Here is a 20,824-nt window from a genome sequence, read left to right as displayed (position 1 = left end):
GATTCCCAGTTTTCAAGCTATTACAAATAAACTATGAACATTTACATACAAGTCTTTGTATGGATGTATGCTTTCAAGTTTTGGCAAATTTGAAAAATTTTCAAGTATCTGCTACAAATAGAAGATACTTTCATCTTCAAGATTGGAAATATTTCAAAAATTGTTAATTTTTATGAGGATGTGTGGGGTATAAGGAGCAGTTTTTCATATTGATAGGACTTAGATTGTTAGTACCAATCGAAATGGAAAATTATAGTCATCCTTTGTCCCAGAAATTCTCCATCATTGGCTATACTACTAGGAAAATTACTTACCTTCTATGTGCTTCTGATTTTCATGGGCAGAAGGAGAGTAATAACATGTAGTACAAATTTCATAGGTTAATATGTAACTCACTATGTTATAGTGATCATTAAACAAATCAATTCATAAAAAAAGACTTACCATACCAAAACTTTTATTATTTTTTTTACTATTACTTATGAAAGTCTGTTCTTCAGAAACACTTTGTCAGATATCCAAGGAATGTATTTTTAAGCATGTTCACTACAGTAACATTGTAATAATAAAAAATGGGAGACTACACAAATAGTGGATAAAGGATTAGTTAAAGAAATTTTAGCACATCTGTGGGAGGCAATATAGAGAAAGGATGGATGTGGGCTCTGGAGAAGACATGGCCTGATTCCAAATCCTACCTCAGCCCTATGAGCTCATGGGCCTTGGTCTCTGTATCTTAGGTTCTTTATAAAAATCATGGTAATAATGCCCACTTTACAAGGATTATTGTGAGGAATGAGACATCACATGTAAATTGTTTGGAAGAGAAACAGGGCATAGTGAGCATCCCATAAATTGTATTATTACACAGATAATGACTTACCCTTTAGAAGAAGAAGGGCAGATCTGCAGGTACTGCCATAGAAGAATACTTATTAGAAAAATACTGTTTCCCCCTTATAGATGTTGTGTGGGGGTAAATGATCCACTCATATATTCTTAGACTTGAGTGTACATGTCCAACTACCTGTCAATTACTATGTTATAATTAGATAATTATAGGAAGAGAACAATAGTTTAGCATATTTCAAATTTTCAATTCAACTTGCTTAATTTTGATTCCGAATGAAAATCTTAGTATGGAAAATTAATCAACTCAATGTAAAGAGTAAAAATAAAAGTTTACAAAAACCATTTTCATTTTTTGAGTAATTTATTTAAATTTGTGAATCTAGAAAATGTATGTTATATATTTATATAGAGGAAATAGCAAAAGTTAAGTGTTTTATTGGAAAGAAAACTGTGACTGATAATATGATGTAATTACCATTTTATAATATTACTTTACATTGCAATGATTTAAAATGAAGAAATAAAAATAGGAATAACTATGCTAACAAATTCACTTTGTTTTCTGTGCCACTAAATTTCTTTAGGATCAAGAATTCCTTCATATTCAGACATTAAAAAGAATTCAAATAATTTTATAAAATAAACAGACATACAAGTTTACTCATATTAAAAAAAGAAGTTGGTTTTCTTTTCCTGTAGAAAAAACAAAACAGAGCAGATGTACAAGCAAAGATAAATGAAAACACTGGCTGTTTTTCAATAAAGGTGATAGTCTGGTTTTCATACAAACTTATGTACGATATAGTAAGTAACCACTAAATGTAGTAACAGGGGGAAACTTGGCTGGAATTGTTCCTTTTGCAAGTCGTAACCAGACTTCCTGCCCATAATTTAATTCTAATAAGGCATCTCCAGTTAAAACCCTATCACAGTGTATTTCACTGTTAATATTTTCAGACTCAAATGCAAGCTTGTCTACTCCATCAACCACTAAAAATCCAGAGATATGAGCACTGAATGACTCAATGGTATACTTGAAAACATATACTCCAAGATATGGAATTCTGAATTTTCCAGTTCTTGGGGTATATGAAGCTCCATAATTGACATCCAAGTTATTAAACAGGATAGGACCAGGTGTAGTCATTCCATATGTATGAGATGCAAAAAATGCCACCATAGGTGCATATCTGTAAGATCCTTTGGAAAAATCTGTTAGAGGAAAAAATGGCAAGAGTTAATTTTCGTGTTTTTATCTTATTTTGTCTTTCCTTATATCTTCACTTTTATCTCAGTTACAAAAAGTCTTAGCAGAAGAGAAAGGCCATCCATAAAACTTAGCAAAGATGCATGTGTCTCGATGCCTGCCTCTTGGGCAAATTACTCTAAATTGCTTAGCCTCTTGGTGCCTCAGTTTCTCCATTTAGACCAGGATAGAATAAAAATAACATTTGATACCTTCCTCGCACAAATGCCTCAAACATAATTTGCATGTTGCTTTGATCTCCCGAGAGATAAAGGAATTCAAAGCACTCTATGATTATTATGGTTATGTCAGAATGTTTTAAAGCCCCTTGCAGGAATTGAAGCTGACATGATGTAGAAACAATTTTTCCGGCACCTTGTCAAGCAGTTTCTAAAGGCTAAAACGAAAACCATATAAAGTCATATTCACTGTAGCAAAGTAGACAAAGGCAATTTTCTGTGTAATTAATGCCAATTGTACTTACAAAGGCTGAGATCTAAAAACAGACTAAAAAAATTTACATTTCACTATGCAGGATATTATTAAGAAAAAGCTGATTTGAAATAGGTTTTTTTTTGCAGTCATTGAATAACACGTTTTTATGCTGCACATAAATTTCTGTATAAAAATCAGAAATGGTGCACTCTTGAAGTAAATCCAAAGCACAATACTTATGAATTTAAATAAATAAAAATGCCATCTTGTTTTACTTAATACATTTGAGCATGTTCTACTAGTTCTCACACAGTCAAAATGGTACCATTAGTTTAACCCTCACAGAAAACGTGTTACTAAGCATGTATTAAAGCCTCATTTAAATGACCATGCCAGACATAAATCAAACGTGTATTTCTTTAACTACTTGTTTGAGGAGAAAGTGTTTCTATCAGTCAGATATATACATCCATTTTTTTTAGGATGCACAAGAGAAAAAAAGTTTGTGAGAGGGTGGAATTTTCCATAAACTGCCTCTATATAGCAATATTTCAACAAGTTCATGTGAATAAGAATTTGCCTAACAAAAAGACATTTCCACTTGTAAATCAGGTACATTATTCAGTAAGTTTCAGAAAAGTAAAAGGAATTGTCAAGTGGATCCAGATTAAGCAGGCTTAAATATTCATTCATAAATATTTTCAAAAAGTGTTTCTATTTATGACAATGAGCACATCCAAAGATGCATATCGTTTTTTTTTACCTGGAGCTAAAGCATTTTCTTCCACAAGCTTGATAGTGCAGTTGTCACCAGTGAAAGGATGCCTGCAGGCACAGGTAAAGCTAGTTCTTCCATTTATACATGTGCCCCCATTTTGGCACGGATGCCTACTACAGCTTGAATACTCCTCTGTTGCTGAAAAAGAATCAAGGTAAAACAGAATAAAGTGACCTATTTTCCTGTTGATCTCAAATCGTAGTTTGCATCAGAATAGGAAAATGACTGAATTTTAAGTAAGAAAAATGGGCTCCACAGCCCAGGATGCCTGTCGATCTGGTCACAGGACGTCATGCAAATCCCTTAGCTCTGATATCTCCTTCAGCAAAGTGGGCAAAATTCTGGGATCCATTACATTTATTGGTGTGAAATGGTAACATTCTTGTCAACTGCAGAACAGAACAGAATTATCTCAATACAGATCATGTATATTTGAAACTGGTATGTGATAAAGGTAATGCTTTAAATCACTGGAGAAGAAAAATATCTATTCAATACATGGCGCTAAGCTGGTATTTAATATATAAAAAACATAAATTCCACATATACAAAAATACTAAATATAAAAAACCAATATGATTGCATTACAACAAAAAAGGAGAATATCTTTCTAGAGCTTTAAATTTTTTTAAAATTCTTTCAAAGCAAAACAAAGCAAAGCAAAGGAAAACAAAACCCTGAAACCATAAAAGAAAAACATTATCACGTTTGACCTAAGAATTAAAACTAGTTTGCATTGAAAATCACCATTCTCAAAGTTTAATAATAAGTAACAAATTAAAAGAAAATATTTTTAGAAGACATGGCAATCTAATGAATAATATTTGTAACATATGAAAAGCTCTGAAAAGAAAAAAAAATTTTTTCCCCTTAAAAAATGGAAAATGAGGCTGGGTACGGTGGCTCACACCTGTAACCCCACCACTTCAGGAGGCCTAGGCATGAGGATGGCTTGAGCCCAGGTGTTTGAGACCAGCCTGAGCAGCATAGTGATATCCCATCTCTATTTTTTTAAATAAAAAATAAATAAAAATAAGAAAATGGTCTTCATTTAAAGATCAGAAAAAAGTAAGTTAAAAAATGGAGAATGTATCATTGAACAAAACCCACAAAATCTCACTAAAAGTTTTTTTTTTTTTTTGAGACAGAGTCTTGCTCTGTCGCCCAGGCTGGAGTGCAGTGGCCGGATCTCAGCTCACTGCAAGCTCCGCCTCCTGGGTTTACGCCATTCTCCTGCCTCAGCCTCCCGAGCAGCTGGGACTACAGGCGCCCGCCACCTCGCCCGGCTAGTTTTTTGTATTTTTCGTAGAGACGGGGTTTCACCGTGTTAGCCAGGATGGTCTCGATCTCCTGACCTCGTGAACCGCCCGTCTCGGCCTCCCAAAGTGCTGGGATTACAGGCTTGAGCCACCGCGCCCGGCCACTTAAAGTTTTAAAGCATATGCAACCTCATTACTAATTAAGAAATAATAAATTTAGCAATAATAACATTATTTAAATATCAGGTGGCAACATTTAAAAAGATAGAAAATATCCAGTCATGTCAATATAAGGGAACATGGGCCTTTTCATGCAATTCTGGCTAGAGTGTAAACTGCTATAGCTATTAATAGGACAATGTGACACTATTTGTCAGTATTAAAAAGGCTCATTTATTTTGAGCCAAACATTTATTCTGTCTGTATATATATACTCCAGACATACTTGTCCATGTGCACGAAGACAATTCTTCAATTCAAAATGATATCATTTGCATTCGTGAAAAATTTAAAGACTCCTAAATGATCACTGATGCAGGACTTGTTAAATAAATTATAACATATTCCCACTGAGGAATATTAGACAGCAATGAAAGAATGAGGTAGATTCCCAACAGGTTTGGTTTACTGAAGACAGAAAGTTACAGTTCACACATTACATATAGAATAATTTCATTTGTTGTGAAAACTTCAAATTGTGAATATGGTTTATAAACATAATACATAATTATGTAAATACAGAAACAAGGTCGGAAGAATTCAGTGCTTACACTACTTGCCACAATTACTCTGGTGCCACCTTATGGTAATGATGTAGTTTACCATCCACTTATTTCAAATCAGGTGATTGTTGATGATTTTTAATTTGAAAGTTATTTGCTTTGTGTAATATTTTTCTCATGAAGTGAGAATTATAAATTTCTATATACATTCTATATATCTAAATTTTCATAAACATTATATCCGTATAATTGAAATTCACATAAAATGTGACCAAACTGCATGCCTGTATTATTAAAATTTTTTGCAAAGCAAATATGTTAATATTGCACTTATGTAATGAGAAATTAATCAGAATTATATTGATATATTCTCTGCAATATTCTATAAACTATTATTCCTTATTAATATTCTATAAACTAATATTCCTTATTAAGAAAAGTATTAAAACTATTACATGTGTGTAATATCTTTTAACAAATATTTCAACTGGCTAACATTCCTTTAACCTCATTTTGCTGCATGTGAATAGAGAACTTTGCCCATTATTTTCCTGCATTAAAAACATCAATGACTTTTCATTACCTGCAGTAATGTGAATATTTTATATCAAAGCATTTGCTTCATTTATTTTTACGTTCTCGGAATTTAGCATAGTGATCAACTCACAGGAGAGGTTTCAATTAATGCATTTTACTAGGAATGTATCAATTGTGCAGTAGAATTGGGGGACACTAACTTATTTATGTAATTTGATCAGCTCTATAATTTTAATTTTCCCAAATATAAAAAAATCACACTCACCTGTAACCTTGGCCCTGTTCATGAATCAGGGATCAAAGCTGTGCTATAAGGAGAACTTAAGAAACTGTAGAAAAGAATAGATTTATCTGCATTGCCATTAGCTCTATTCTGAATCTTCAGGATGAAGGCTTCTGTCTGCTATTTAATGTCCAGGAGCAGCATTCCATTTTTTGCTTCTTTATGTTCCATTACTTTAGGAATGGGGTCTTGCCTTGCTCTAGTTCTTTGAGTCATTTCAGAGGGTACTATTTTACCCTTTTTTCCAATTTCTTTTTAGGGTCATTCATCTGGAGGAGGGCTCCACTTAAGTTTAATTGAAGGTCTGCATCTACTCCTGCTGTTACAGTAGCCCAAACTTCCTGAGACTGCACACAACTTGCCTTCTAGGACATCTTTCATGGTGCCTACTGACTATCTGCCCAGGATGCCTCAGCCACTTGTCTGTACCTGCTTCGACTGCTTCTGTTTTAAGTTCCTTTCTGTGCCTTTTTTGCTATTTTAGGTATGTCTGGACTTTCCAAGTCTCTGCCAAAATAATCACATTTTAGTATATAAAATCATGTCCATGGCACCCAGAACTGGACATATTGTGCCAATGGAGCCTAAGCAGAGTAGGTTATGGTAGCAATTGCTAGTTACCCCTGCTGAAATGAACTTACACTTCTGTTAAGATAACACAAGCATTAAGTATTCATTGCCTATTTCTGCATCTGTATTACACTGTCTCATAACAGTCTCATAACAGGTCTCCTGTGCTTTGATGTATTGAAGCTTTCTAAAATCTCATGTTTATTTAATTCATTTAAACATGAATTTACAATTATTACTGATAATAAAATTTATCTTATTAGGCATAAGTTACCATCTCTGTCCATATAAACCATTCAGTTTTATTCTGCATGAGATGTTTCAGACACCCTCCCTATCTTTGTTATTATTTCCAAATTTATGTCTCATGCATTCCTCCAAGTTATTGATAAAAATAACCACTAGAAAAGAAATACCTAATGGATTAGTGACAAATACAGAGCCTTATAACAGACAACTGAAGATTGGCTGGCACTGATTTTCCAACTGAAGCTATTTGTACTTTGTTATACAATGAGTTAGAAATCAACTTTTGGCCGGGTACAGTGGCTCATGCCTGTAATGCCAGTACTTTGGGAGGCTGAGGCGGTCAGATCACCTGAGGTCGGGAGTTTGAGATCAGCCTGGTAAAACCCTATCTCTACTAAGAATACAAAATTAGCTGGGCATGGTGGTGTGTGCCTCTAATCCCAACTACTCAGGAGGCTGAGGCAGGAGAATTACTTGAACCCAGGGGGAAGAGGTTGCAGTGAGCCAGGATCACGCCACTACACTCCAGCCTGGGCGACGGAATGAGACTCCATCTCAAAAAACAAAACAAAACAAAATCAACTTTTGTATACCACCTGACTTATTTTTCTCCTTTATTATTAAAATACTTAAAAAATAGTCAGGTGCCTTTATAAGTACCTACTCATATTTGTGCTTAATAGGCTACTTGTTCTTGAATTACCAACAAAAATCAAACTCCAATAAAGCATCATTTTCTTTTTGACATCTTTCCTCATCCCTATGAGTAAATTACTTTAGTTCTCTCCATTTCTGCCTGATGCTCCAAAATTGTCTTCTTGAATTTATCACACTCAACTGTAATTGCTCTGGTGTCTTTCTCACTTCCAACAAGAGTATGAGGTTTCATGAGGTCAGGGATCATGTTCTCTATTACTTATACTTCATATCAATGCTTATTAGCACAATGTCTGACATATAGAAAATACTAGTTTTAAGAATGAATAGACAAATTAATAAAAGATGGAATAGAATACCACAGTCTTATCAAATTTCAACCTTCTATCCAGTTTCACAAAGGTCACAGAGTTTGACAGTATGCTATCATTGTCATGTTATCCTAGACACATGAATCTATTTGTTTATTTATTTTATTTTTGAACTAGAGTCTCGCTCTGTCGTCCAGCTTGGAGTGCAGTAGCGTGATCTTGGCTCACTGCAACCTCCGGCTCCTGGGCTCAAGCTATTCTCCTGCCTCAGCCTCCCAAGTAGCTGGGATTACAGGTGTGCGCCACCACAACAGGCTATTTTGTATATTTTTAACAGAGACGGGGTTTCACCATGTGGGCCAGGCTGATCTCAAACTTCCAACCTCAGGTGATCCACCTGTCTCGGCCTCCCAAAATGTGAGATTGCAGTGTGAGCCACTGTGCCTGGGAATGAATCCATTTAAGCAAACTTTCCACAACTTCTCTCCTTACTTTGAGCTTCAATAACCTCTTAAACTCCTTCCTGTCCATTTTTTTTAAATGGAGATCAGTGCAATTAAGTCAACAGTTCTTCCAACTCAACATTCTACCACTGTGCAAGTAGCATAACTGATATTTCATTTATAAGTTTCAATTTGTTCTGGTCTTTGCTTTCTGGACCCTAATATGTGTTCTAGTTATAATTTTCTATTAATCCTAGTTTCATATATCCTAAATGTTCATATTAAATTTGAACTAATTGGAGAGCACCTTACATTTTCAGAGCACCTTACATTTTCAAAGCACCCTGTCTTTGCTAACATTTGTCATTTTTTAATTAAATTACTTGATTAATGTATGAGCTTCATCAGAAGAGGAATTGTGTTGAGTTTACCACTCTATTTACTCAACTTTTCTCAGTGCTCATTCAGAACTCACTCAACAGGAATTTGATAAATAAATGAAGGGATACATTGTGTTGATGATTCCTACTGTATTCTTACTTTTATTTCTATTACATATAATGTTATCTATCATATACTTTTATTTTAATTTTACTTTATATTTCATTGTTTACTTCTACTTTAGCATCAAAATCTTAATTTCTTCATGTAAACAGTAACATTGTGAGGGCAGATAACTGATCTTTGCTAGAGCACAATGGAGTTTCCAACAGATTAGTGAGGGAACCTATCGTTTCGCCTCTCCTCCAGTTTTACAATACACGGATGAAAGCATTCTACAAATCTGCTCTAGGTCATATGCCCACACAGCATTTGCACTTCTCTGTATGTTTCATCCTGATTCCAACGCTCTATAAAATGTTTTCATTTCCACATTAATGGACACATTCTAAATTTTCAGTGTTTTTATGCTTCCCAATTTGTCAAAACTGTTTATATCAAATAAGGTTTATCTTCCTACTGCTCTAGAAATATTTCATATGCCCATTGCCAGCAACTTTCAGGAGTACTAATACTTATCTGTTTTTATTAACTTTTCAAATTCATTGTTCTAATTACTAACATTGTGTTCTTTGGTGCATAGATGGATGGAAATACTATTTCAAACCATGTTTACTGCTTCTCCTTCAAACCATCAGTTTTATTTTTGCTATTCTTTTTATATCACACCCATTGTTTCTTATACTGTTTTCTGGGATCTTTTTTCCTCAACCCTTCATATATTACTTTAAAGCACAATTAGTTGTATCAGCTATCTTCAGCAAATATCTTAGACCTGTCCCAAAGGATTTACTTCATCCCTTACTGTTAAACTATTATTTTGTTATCTTAAGCCATGACCTAGGAAATTAAATGTTTTTGTTTGATGTCATAAACTGATTTATCCTTTTTCTTTAGTGTCATAACCATCAATCAAGAGAAGAATTAAAAACATTGTCTGGCAAATACATTAAAATATGTTCAGTGTTCCTAAAATGCGAAACAAAACCACAATTCAATGAGATATAACTATGCACCTACTAAAATAACAAAAGATATTGACAATGTCAAGTGCTGGCAAAAATTTGGAGCAATTCTCATACATTATTCATGGAAATGCCAAGTGGTTAGTCATTCCTTATAAAGTTAAAACTATGTGTCTTATAACCAAACTATGGTAATTCTGTATAATTATAAAAGAGAAACAAAAACTGACATTCATACAAAAACCCGTATGTGAATGTTTATAGCAGCTTTATCCACAGTAACCCCAGACTGGAAACAACCAAAAAAAGATCCTTCAACTGGTAAGTAGATAAAGAAATTGTATATTTATGCGATTTACTACTTACAAATAAAAAGGAATACATGCAAGAACATGGATGAATCTCAGATATGTCACATGAAGTGAAAGAAGCCAGACTCCAAAGCCTACACGTATTGTATGAGTTTGTTTCTTAGATATTTGGGAAAAAATAAAATTGTCTGGGAAAAAAACAGATCACCGGTTGCCAGTGCTTGGGAGTGGGAACAGGGTTTGACTACAAAGGCGCATGAGGAAATTAGGGGTGGTGATGGAACTGATCTCCATCTTGATTATAGTGAAGGTTATATGACTATGTATTTGTCAAAACTCATAAGCTATCTATCAACATTAGTACATTTAACTAAATGTAAGTTATACCACAAACAAATAAACTCACATTGTTTCAGGTCCCTTAATTTCCTACCTAGGATTTCAAAATCACTAAGAGTATTATAGATCATCATCCCGCCTTTTTTGTTGTCTATAAAACTTATTATTTTACCAAATGTAACTTCCCAAAAGTAATCTCCCTGCTCTTTGATTTCCATTCTATCCCCATTAACTTTTCTAATTGATGCTCTCATTTTCTCATATCTAGATGATTACAGCAGTCTTAACACCACTTTGCCTGCCTGTAAACAACCCTTGTCCATATAGCTGTGAAATATGCTTCCCTAATTACAATGGGATATAACTGCATACCTATTAAAATGATAAAATAAAAGATACCGATAGTGTCATCATTGTCTGTTAAAAGTTTCATATTTAAATATTTTTTAATTTTTTAGACAAACTTTTTGGGCAAAGTTAACGTGCCCATGTGTATTTATGTGCACACAGGTAAAACACGGCCCTTTCATAAGTTGCTCAAGGGAGCGTAAACTGATACTCTCTGAAGAGAAACTTGGCAATATTTATCAAATTCTTTTAAAATGTGCATGGACTTTGCACCAATAATTTTACCTCTTGGATGTTATCTTAAGGAAGTAAGATTAGAGATGTTCACAAAAATTTATTAGTGCAACACTATTTAAAACAGAGAAAAAAAATTAAACTGTACAAAAGTCAAAAATCGAATACAAGTTAGATAAATACTTAGAATATGCTGTGGTATGTTGTTTCTTTTCTTTCACATTCAAAATAGCTTCATAATAACATGGTATTCATATGCACGTACCAAAATATCAAAAAAGTATAAAATAAAACAGAACATAACACTGCTCTATAGGTATATCTTTCACTATCAATTTTTTTTTTTTGAGATGGAGTCTCACTCTGCCACCCAAGCTGGAGTGCAGTGGCACGATCTTGGCTCACTGCAACCTCCACCTCTTGGGTTCAAGCTATTCTCCTGCCTCAGCCTCCCTAGTAGCTGGGATTACGGGCACGTGCCACTACACCCAGCTAGTTTTTGTATTTTTATTAGAGATGGGGTTTCGCCAGGTTGGCCAGGCTGGTCTTGAACTCTTGGCCTCAAGTGATCCGCCCACCTTAGCCTCCCAAAGTGTTGTGATTACAGTGGTGAGCCACCGCTCCCAGCCTCACTAGCAAATTCTTCTAGAACAAAAAATTACAAAGCTTTCTGAGCCAGAGCCTTGCTTTCTAACTTGATCCCACTTAGGACTTAATATTTGTTGAATCAAGTTGAACAATTATGAATCATTATAGCTTTCAAATCATATTCATAATTCTAAAAATAATTCATTTGGGTCCTAAAACAAAAACTGCTTTAAAAAGTTTTAGCACAACATTTTAAGCTAATATGACCATGAATAATAGAAATTATATCTTTATTGTAGCGTCCGTCTAGGAAGGTGTTTTACAAAGATCCTCTTGAGGTAAATCTGCAATTTCACATTTTCAAACAAACTTCCTAGTTCAAATAAATGACTAAATACACGTACACATGATTGTGTACAAGCAATTTCTTAGTTGACAATAAAGTCACTGAGTTTAGGTTACATATAAAAGGTAGTGTTGATGTCTCATTATTATTCAGATGATGATTTGGGATATTAAGTATTTTTTATAACTTCCAATTTATTTTGGCAGGCCTGGAAAATGCAATCATATGCTAGTGTCCACATCAGATGAACTCATCCTCCTGTCTCTTTTGTTTCTTCTTGATATTCTTTCCCAACTTCTCTCTCTCCAGTTATGCTTTAGAGGTTGTCGTTCCTCTGACTCTGCTCTTATGTGAGTCCCCTGGCTCAGTTCACTCACACCCAGAGTTTCCAAACACTATTTTCATGCCAATACCCCTCAAATCTAAATTTCCACGCAAATGTCAAATCTTAACACTTGTTTAAGATTATAAAGTCTGGAAAATAATTCTGAAAGGAAGGTTGATTAACTGTAAAACAATTGTTTACATTTTTGTAAAAAGTAAAAATATAAGTGTAGTTTAGAACTTTTATCATTCTGGCATAACATGCAATTTTTTTTTTTATTGATTGCTTTATTTCTGCAAACACTGTGTCATAATTTCACTGGTAATTTGATTTTAGGGTAAAGACACTTGAGTTTAGATTTATTAATATTGATATCAATGGAGTGTCATGTGATATTTTCCCCTAAAACAATGCTGTCAACATAATCAGAATTTAAAAGTTCAAATTAGGTTTTTATCCTAAAATAATTATTATTTCTTTGGAGAGCCCATTTTAATCTATGTATAGTAAAACTGGCAATTAAAAAGTTAAAGTATGTTTTTCAGACTTCATATGCAGTTAGTATATGACACAGCTATTATTTCTATGCTGTGATTTTTGTCAGGATGAAAATATCATGTTCACTTAGATCATTCCATAGCAAATTTACAATCTGTCATTTAATAATCCTGGCACCTTCCTTTTCATGTTTGATAATAAGTTACAAAATAATACTATTGTATATAATTTTAAATTCATAATATAGTTAATGACCAGTACAAAAATATGTTTATTGCATTTAATTTACAGACAAGAATCAAAATTCGTTTCAAATCCTTGGTGTCAAAGAAATCGTCTATTGTTGGGAAACAGCTCCTGTGATTCTTGCTTGGGAAAGAACCCAAGCATATGCAGTGACTGTGTAAATGGAACCTGGAATTCCGTCCCATTTCCTTTTTCATGTCAGAGCAAATGTTAGAAATTTTGGTTCAGAGAATGCGATCATTAAATGTCTGGGTTTCTGACTGTGTGCCTTAGATAGCCTGGCTACTTTACTGAGGACAAGGTGACAGAAAAGGTTGTCAATTTCGTCAGCATTCGCTCTTTAGCTGTCATCATCCTTCCTTATGAAGGGAATCATATGGAAATCTGGGGGAGTCCGTTCTTCTCACAGAGAGCCAACAAAAAGGAGTTCATTTACTATTCCCTTCAACACTGGTATGTTTTATTGACACAAACTGGGGAGGCCATCCCCAGCAGACAGGCCTCCTAACCAATTCTGACACAAAGAATATCTTTAAGATAATCTGCAGAAAAGAGTGAACAGAGCAGGCCAGAGACTGCTATCTTTAGAAAGGCCTACTTGGAAGGTTTTACTGTTTGGTTAGCATCTGGGAACTTGACTTCTCTCCATTCCCTAACTGGTAAGTGTCATTCACCATGCCCAGACTCTCTGTACAAACAATATGGCTTATGCTGAATATCTGCTTCCCTTCTGAGAGTCTGGAGTTTTGGTATGTCCTAGGCAGAGGATGCTAATGTGACCAGCCCCCAGTAGAACTCTTGGGTGCTGAGTATCTGATGGGCGTGTCTGGGCAGAATTAATGTACACATGTTACTAATTTTGTGTATGTGTATGTGGCTAGAAAAAAAGAGCACACAGAAATGCTGTCCTTCATGGGAGGGATAAACATAAAAAATGCTGTGCCTAAATTTCCCCAGACTCAGCTTGTACCTTTTTCCTTAGCTGATCCTATTATGAACTTTTTGCCATAATAAACCACAGCTGTGAACACTATAGATACACCAGATCCTATGAGCGCTTCTATTGAATTACAAAATTCATACTTGCTTTTGGGGGACTTCTAAAACACATCATAAATTCTAAATTGAAGCAGATAGCTTTCAAAATTTAACTGGCTTATATTCAGCCATTTTGTACAGAAGATAACCTATTAGTTATCTTGAGGTATATTTGAAAATATTTTATAATATGGAAAATCACATAAATAGTAGAAAATCGCTTGGAGAAAACCACTCTTTGACATTTATTTTCAGTGCTTATCAATGTACATGTTTTTACACCGTCTTTATATTTTGTATCCTATTCTTTTTGATTTATCATTGTATGATAACCATAAGCTAAGTTATAAGCATATGCAGAGTTTGAAACAAAGTGACTTACCAAAGTAATAATAAGTAACAATGAAATGCCATAAGTTTGTAAATTATGTTGATGCATGGAAATATTAAGTGAAAATGTTGAGAAAATAAAAACATATACATTGAATATAGCTAAGAAAATTGCATCATATAGCAATAACTTAATACACTATCTGCAGATTATATTCTTGATTCTCAAAATAAGCTTGTAAGGTTTGTATGTTATTCTTATTTTATAAATGAGGAAAGAAAGGTCTAGAAAAATAAATGACTTATTACAAATAAATACATTGCCAGGCAGGACTTGAACCCTGGTGTCCTGATTCCAAGTTCAGGGCTCATTAGTCATCACAATTGCCTCTATGCTGAGTCACAAAATTTAGAAATGTTTTCAATGTGATATAAGGCAGCTAAATATTCACTAGATCCTCATTTTTTCTCTTTTAAATAGCATATATTCACATCTATTATAATTTTTAAAATTACATTTTAAAACACTACCAAATGTTTTATACAAAGTAACCTTTCTTGGGAGTACAGGAATAATTATTAATAAGAGAGGCTTGTGAAGGAGGACTAAATTGGTAAACATTGGGGAAAAGTTGAAATAAAAAGCCAATGGTTTTACAAGCAGGAGGTGCACATGCTCAACAGTGAGCTGCTGGCATTGTGTTAAGGCAGGATTCAGCTGCTCTTGGAAGGGCAAGCAGCCAAAAGCTCTCTGCAGGGATAAGTCTGCCAATTGCTGTACAAACAAATCTTCAAAGATGAAATAAAAACCTCTTGGTGTCTATTAGAATATTGTTTAGAAACAAATCAAATATTTAGCAATTGAACCAGAATAGCTTATCATCAGTGGCCTACTAGGAATCAGAATTAGCATGAATAAATGTAGGAATGGCTCAAAAGGAAGTGGCAGGGATGAGTTCTCTGAATTTTGTCCTTCTTCTTCATCAGGCGAAGGAAAACCTTGTGACTAGCTGGTGGTAACTTTCAATAAGTACCCACTGGCCATATCCCAGAAAAGCCAAACTGAAAAGTAGCACCTCTACTTCCTCATGTGCAGAAACAAATGATCACTATTTGGGTCTTCAAGAAAAGAAACTCCCTAAAAATATCAGCTCTGGCCATATGGAATATTCAGATATGGCCAGACTGAAAAACATATGACGCATGAAACAGAAACAGAAAGAAGAGAAAGTCATGTGAACACACGCTACAATCTCTCTGAGCATGTGGTTGAGGACTGAGCCCTGAGTCTAGGCCAGAAGCCAAGCTCTATCACTTACTAGTTGAATGACCTTAGGCAGGATACTTGAGTTAATGTCTCTGAGGGTCAGTTTACTCATCTTCAGAATAAATAATAATACTTACCTCACAGGTATTGTTAAATGAAGTTATGAATATTGGGAATTTTCACAGTGCCTAACATACAGTAAATATTAATGAATACTAACCAATGTCATATTATTACAGTATTAATATCAGGCTTCAAAGCAAGTTATCAGTTATTATAATTAAGATTAAAACACTATGTTTCTATTGCTTTTTTTCTATATACTGTACTTATTTTGCAAATGATGGCAGCTATAATCTGAATAATATGACTCTGAGATTCATAAGATGGTGATAAATTATCTTCTGGCTTTAGTTATGTGGGAGAGCAATGTGGCTGTATAATACCTATATAATATCAAAGGTGAAATGAAACAGCCAAATTTAAGCAATGTGTCCCACCCCTGGTATAAAACAGGGTATCAAAAGTAGTAGTTTATTCTGCAATTGTTTGATTCTTACAAGAGAACTTAGCCTGAGTTCATTGGTTTCATCATCTTTCACAGACCTTACCTGCTGAGCTGCCCAGTGAATGACATCTGTTCTATGACCCATGGAAGTATGGCTGGCTTAATGGGCATGCAAACCTATGCACCCACTTAAAAGGGTCCCATACATTTTGTTGCTGGCCCGGTCTGGCATAAAATGAATATCTACCTTGCACATGGGAATTAGGCCTTTATTACCTTGACATCATTACTGGTATCTTCACTTAAAATAAAGAACTTTTATTTAATAGTTATTTTTGGTAGACAGGAACATAAAAAGTTCTATTCTCAGTAAATAAAGGAACAGGAAGCAATGTTATCAAAGCCTTATTGGAAAAGAAGAATCAAAACTGAGTTATTTCCTATTATTAGCTTATTAAGCTCAATATTGAGTCAATCACAAGTATCTAGATACAATTTTTATAAGGTCCTAACATGGATTCATTATATTATCAAAGTTTGAAAGTTCTTATGTTCTATAAATGTTTTTGCCTCAATTTATTTGAGGCTATTTCAATTTTATACTTACTATGAAAATAGCACATATATATGTTTAAAAAATGGCATAGCTTGCCTGGTGTATGGTCACACATGCTATATAGCTAATTGAAGATCATGATAAAGTGTCCACATGAAGACCAAGAATGGAAACAGTATGAAAAAACAACTCCTTATATTTCCCAAAATTGTTAATGTAAGAACATCTTAGATACTGTCTTTCTCTGGGAAACGTATAAGTCTAAATAGTTTGTTCTATGTTCCTACAGAAGTAAAATTAGTTCTATTAGTTCAGATTAATCTGGGGGAGTCATAAATAAATATACTAATTTAAATAGTGGAGAGAATTCAACTCTATTATTATTTTTAATATTATCAAAACACACATTAAATATGAAGAGTCATATTATGTTAGAATAATGGTCATCCTTTGTAATGAAAAAGCAATAAAGTACAAAATTCAAACAAATGGGCTATAATTTAACAGCAGACTCATATGAGAAAAACACAGCCATTTCTTTTTGTAAGAATGAATAGCCATTCTTATTGTGAAAAGATTATTCAATATTACTTATAGGACAACCATATTCATAAAACACTTCTTTTATACAGAGGTAGTATTATGCAATTTATATGCACCACACAATTCCTCTTTCTTCCAAAATACATGCTTCTTCCTTGGTGTTTAGAACATCTGTTAATGGTACCACTATTCTGTCATTTCCCAAATTCAAAACATCGGAAAAGTCTAGGTCTCTCTCTTTTCCAAGTGTTATGCATTAAGGCTGTGAACAGATCGTGGTTTTTTTTACAGTGATGCAGTCTTCAACATATCCCTACTAAGCACCTCAGCGAATCACCTATTGCAATCTCATCACCTAAAAGGAAGAAACTAAGGCCTAGAGAGGTGAACGTTTTACCTAGTGCTATTAACTAACACAGAAACTTACTAATACAGCTAGGATCAGAGTCAAGATTTGATGTTCCTCAAATCATTTTTCTTGACACTCTCCCTCTGTTTCTGTTGATGGGAGCTTTCCAACATTTCTCACATCTGCCTTAGAGCTTCCTCTATGGCTCTTGCCAATATTCATTCAGTAACATCCCTAACATCACCTCTGCAATCACACTATACACTATTGCTAGCTTCATGCTTTTGAGTTGCAGCTCTTACCACCACCAATCCACTGATACAAATTTTCAGACACCTACTCTTTACAAAATCATGTCTAAGCACTTAGCTTGGCATTGATGACCTTCTATGATTTACCCAAATCTATTTCCTGGACATTCATTGTCAGATGATCATTGAATAGATATTTACTGAGTTCCTATTGCATATTAAAATGAGTAAGTCTGGTCTATCAAAGATCTCCTTGCTTAACAGCTTTGTTTAATTACTTGTGCAAAGCAAATTGTTCTATAGGAGCAAATTTAATTATTTTATAGAGGGCTAGTCAGAAAAATTTTAGAAACTTATAGCCAAATATACACTAGAAATATTTGTTTTGTATTGATGCCTAAAATACCGTAAGATAGATTCAGATTTAAATATCAGTCATCTTCACAACTTGACTATCTACCCAAGTTCAGGTATGTTGTTTTATATTTAATGGTCTTGCTCAACTGTACAGATCTATTAAATATCATTTAAGTAAAAAGAGAGATTAAAAGTTACTTTTCAGTAACAGCTTACCAAGATATATTACGTTGTCTGTGTTTCTTTGAGTCCGGCCTATCAGGACAGTGGTAAGATTTACCGTTGGTTTCTTAAGTGTATTAATTTTCTTTGGCAATGATTTTACTTGCTTCTTAGACTTGATAACATTTGCCAGACTACCAGGCAACGATCGATCTATACAACAAGTTAAATTAGAGAGGACAGCTTGAGTTTGTATTTGAATTATTGGTTCTACAAATTCTGTCAGACCTTTCTGAAGAAGTTGAATATCTGGCAGGGAATGTTTTATCCACTTAGGTATGGTAGCATTCAGTTCTGACACACTTGTAGAAGCATTGTGACACATTGTTAAAACTTCATGGAGAGTTTTGTTAAGCAAAAAGAAGTTACTTGAAAGATGGATGGATTTTGCTTCCAATGCCTTAAATCTGGAATTCAATACTTGCAGTTGAAGAGCCTGATCTCTCCCATTTGTAACCACATTGCCTTTTTTAAGTGAAATATAATAAGGTATGAGCGTCTGGGTAACTTTAGACTCAATGTCTTGCAACTGAGTTTCCAAATTTTTGGAAATCTTGGTGGTTAAGAGCATTTTTTCTTCCAAATGACTCATATTTTGCTGGTATTTTCTCACTTGGGAAGTGGTTTCATTGAACATTTGAAACATCTTTTGGAAGCTGGACTGATTTAGTTTCTCATCTCTAGGAATACCTGCAAGGGTCTTGGCAAATTGCAAAACAAAGTTGTACCTCTGATTGTCATTGATCAAAATCTGAATAGAATCATTCAGACGTTGGAACTGAGGAATAAATGTCAAAATAGTTTCCATATCGGAGGTACATTTATGATGGACCTCATGATTATCTTTAATAGTACTTAAAGTCTCTTTTAGGGCATAGTTATCTTGAATGAAATCAATAGCATTATTTACAATAGTCATTGTCTTATTTAGGCCATCTTCCATTTCTAAGGCATATTCGTTGATACGTCTTTCTAAGGTATCATCACGACTCTGTACTTCATTTCTAAGTAAGTTGTGTCTTTTTGTAAGTTCTTTGATAATAAAATTTAGACTATTGACAGCACTAGTCAGATTTTCTATCTTTTTCCTTGTCACTATTGCTTCCTTCGGTTGTTCATATGTCATTGTCTGTCTGAGTGATGCTCCCTGCTCAAGCAAGGGTTGAAGGATCTCCATATCATAAGTCAAATCATTTAGTTGCTCACTCATTTGATCCATCTTATTGTCCATTGGAAACAGAACTTCAGCCAATGTTTGGTTTAGCACATGTAAATTCTCTTCTGTGTCCTTAAGTTGAAATTTAAAATCATTTCTGCATTTGGATAACATGTCTTCACATTCACCTCTGAGAGACTCTTTCTCCATCTCTAAAGAGATGGTGAGATTGTTAATCTTGCTTTCTTGAATGTGCAAATCTTCAAACATTTGCAGCATCATCAAACTCTGCTTCTTTATATTCTCATGTAAAGTAGACATGTATTCAGTGACATTATTGCTAAGTGACTCAACAGCTGGAACATTCTTCTGGTTTGATACCTGTTCAGTTGATAAAAGCTGCTCATGTACTTCCTTCAATTGAGAAAGAGTTTTATTGAGGGATTCATAATACAGAATGCTTCTTGAGTGTTCCTGTTCTAGAGCACCTTCTAAATGAGTCTGCTTTACTTCTAGTTCTTTAATAGGCTTCTCACATGTAACAGTCATTTCTTGCCTTACAGTCACAATGTGATTCCTTAGATCTACTATATCAGTCAAAGTGGGCCGATTGTCTTGCATTAAAACAGACTTTTGCTGGGCTGCTATTGAAACCACAGATTCATTAACTTTTTGAATTATTTGCCTGGTGCTTTCAAGGTCCTCTGACAGACTTGATACAGTCTTGAAGAGCTGTGCTACAGTGTCTTGCATGTCATTTTGAAAAATTTTAAATTGTTCTCTTACTATGTCTCTTACCAGTACATTAATGCTTTTAGACTTTAGATCTAGAGAAAGAAACAATAAATAATACATAATTTTCATTATATGAGACTTTAAGCATCTCTAAAAAGATTAAAAAGTTTGAAATTAAACATTAATAACATGTAATAATAAAAATACCACTTAACTACATTTACTTATAAAAATTACTATAACTCACAAAAGGTGATCAATTCCTTAAATAATAAATCTGAGAGGAGATATCACTTGCAAAACATACTAGAACATAATAAAACCATAAAACTAAGGTCCTTTGGATGAAAGACATGAGGGAACTACTACTGACTTCAGTAATACACCGTTGTGTGTAATAATTCTAGGTCTAGTTTTAGTTTTGTATGAAAATAAATGGCTTTGGGCTTTCTGCTTTAGTAAATAATAC

At 34.1% G+C, this 20,824-nt stretch overlaps 1 protein-coding gene across 2 annotated transcripts in view; it reads right to left on the bottom strand.

The window, feature by feature from the left end:
- Positions 1-440: 440 nt before the first annotated feature.
- MMRN1 (multimerin 1) overlaps positions 441-20,824 on the bottom strand; it is a 65,423-nt gene continuing 45,039 nt past the window's right edge. For both annotated transcript variants that reach the window (XM_030920570.1, XM_010376274.2), the window contains 3 exons: positions 18,459-20,447; positions 3,297-3,449; positions 441-2,064 (listed from right to left, as the gene is read on the bottom strand). In XM_030920570.1, coding sequence (XP_030776430.1) covers positions 1,643-2,064; positions 3,297-3,449; positions 18,459-20,447 — 2,564 coding nt within the window. In that variant the 3' untranslated portion in view covers positions 441-1,642. The remainder of the gene's footprint in view (positions 2,065-3,296; positions 3,450-18,458; positions 20,448-20,824) is intronic.

This window comes from Rhinopithecus roxellana, chromosome 2, assembly GCF_007565055.1.
Source record: "Rhinopithecus roxellana isolate Shanxi Qingling chromosome 2, ASM756505v1, whole genome shotgun sequence".
In the NCBI taxonomy this organism is placed as follows: Eukaryota; Metazoa; Chordata; class Mammalia; order Primates; family Cercopithecidae; genus Rhinopithecus; species Rhinopithecus roxellana.
Note: the sequence above shows the minus strand (reverse complement) of the source record. Positions and strands in the feature narration are given on the sequence as shown.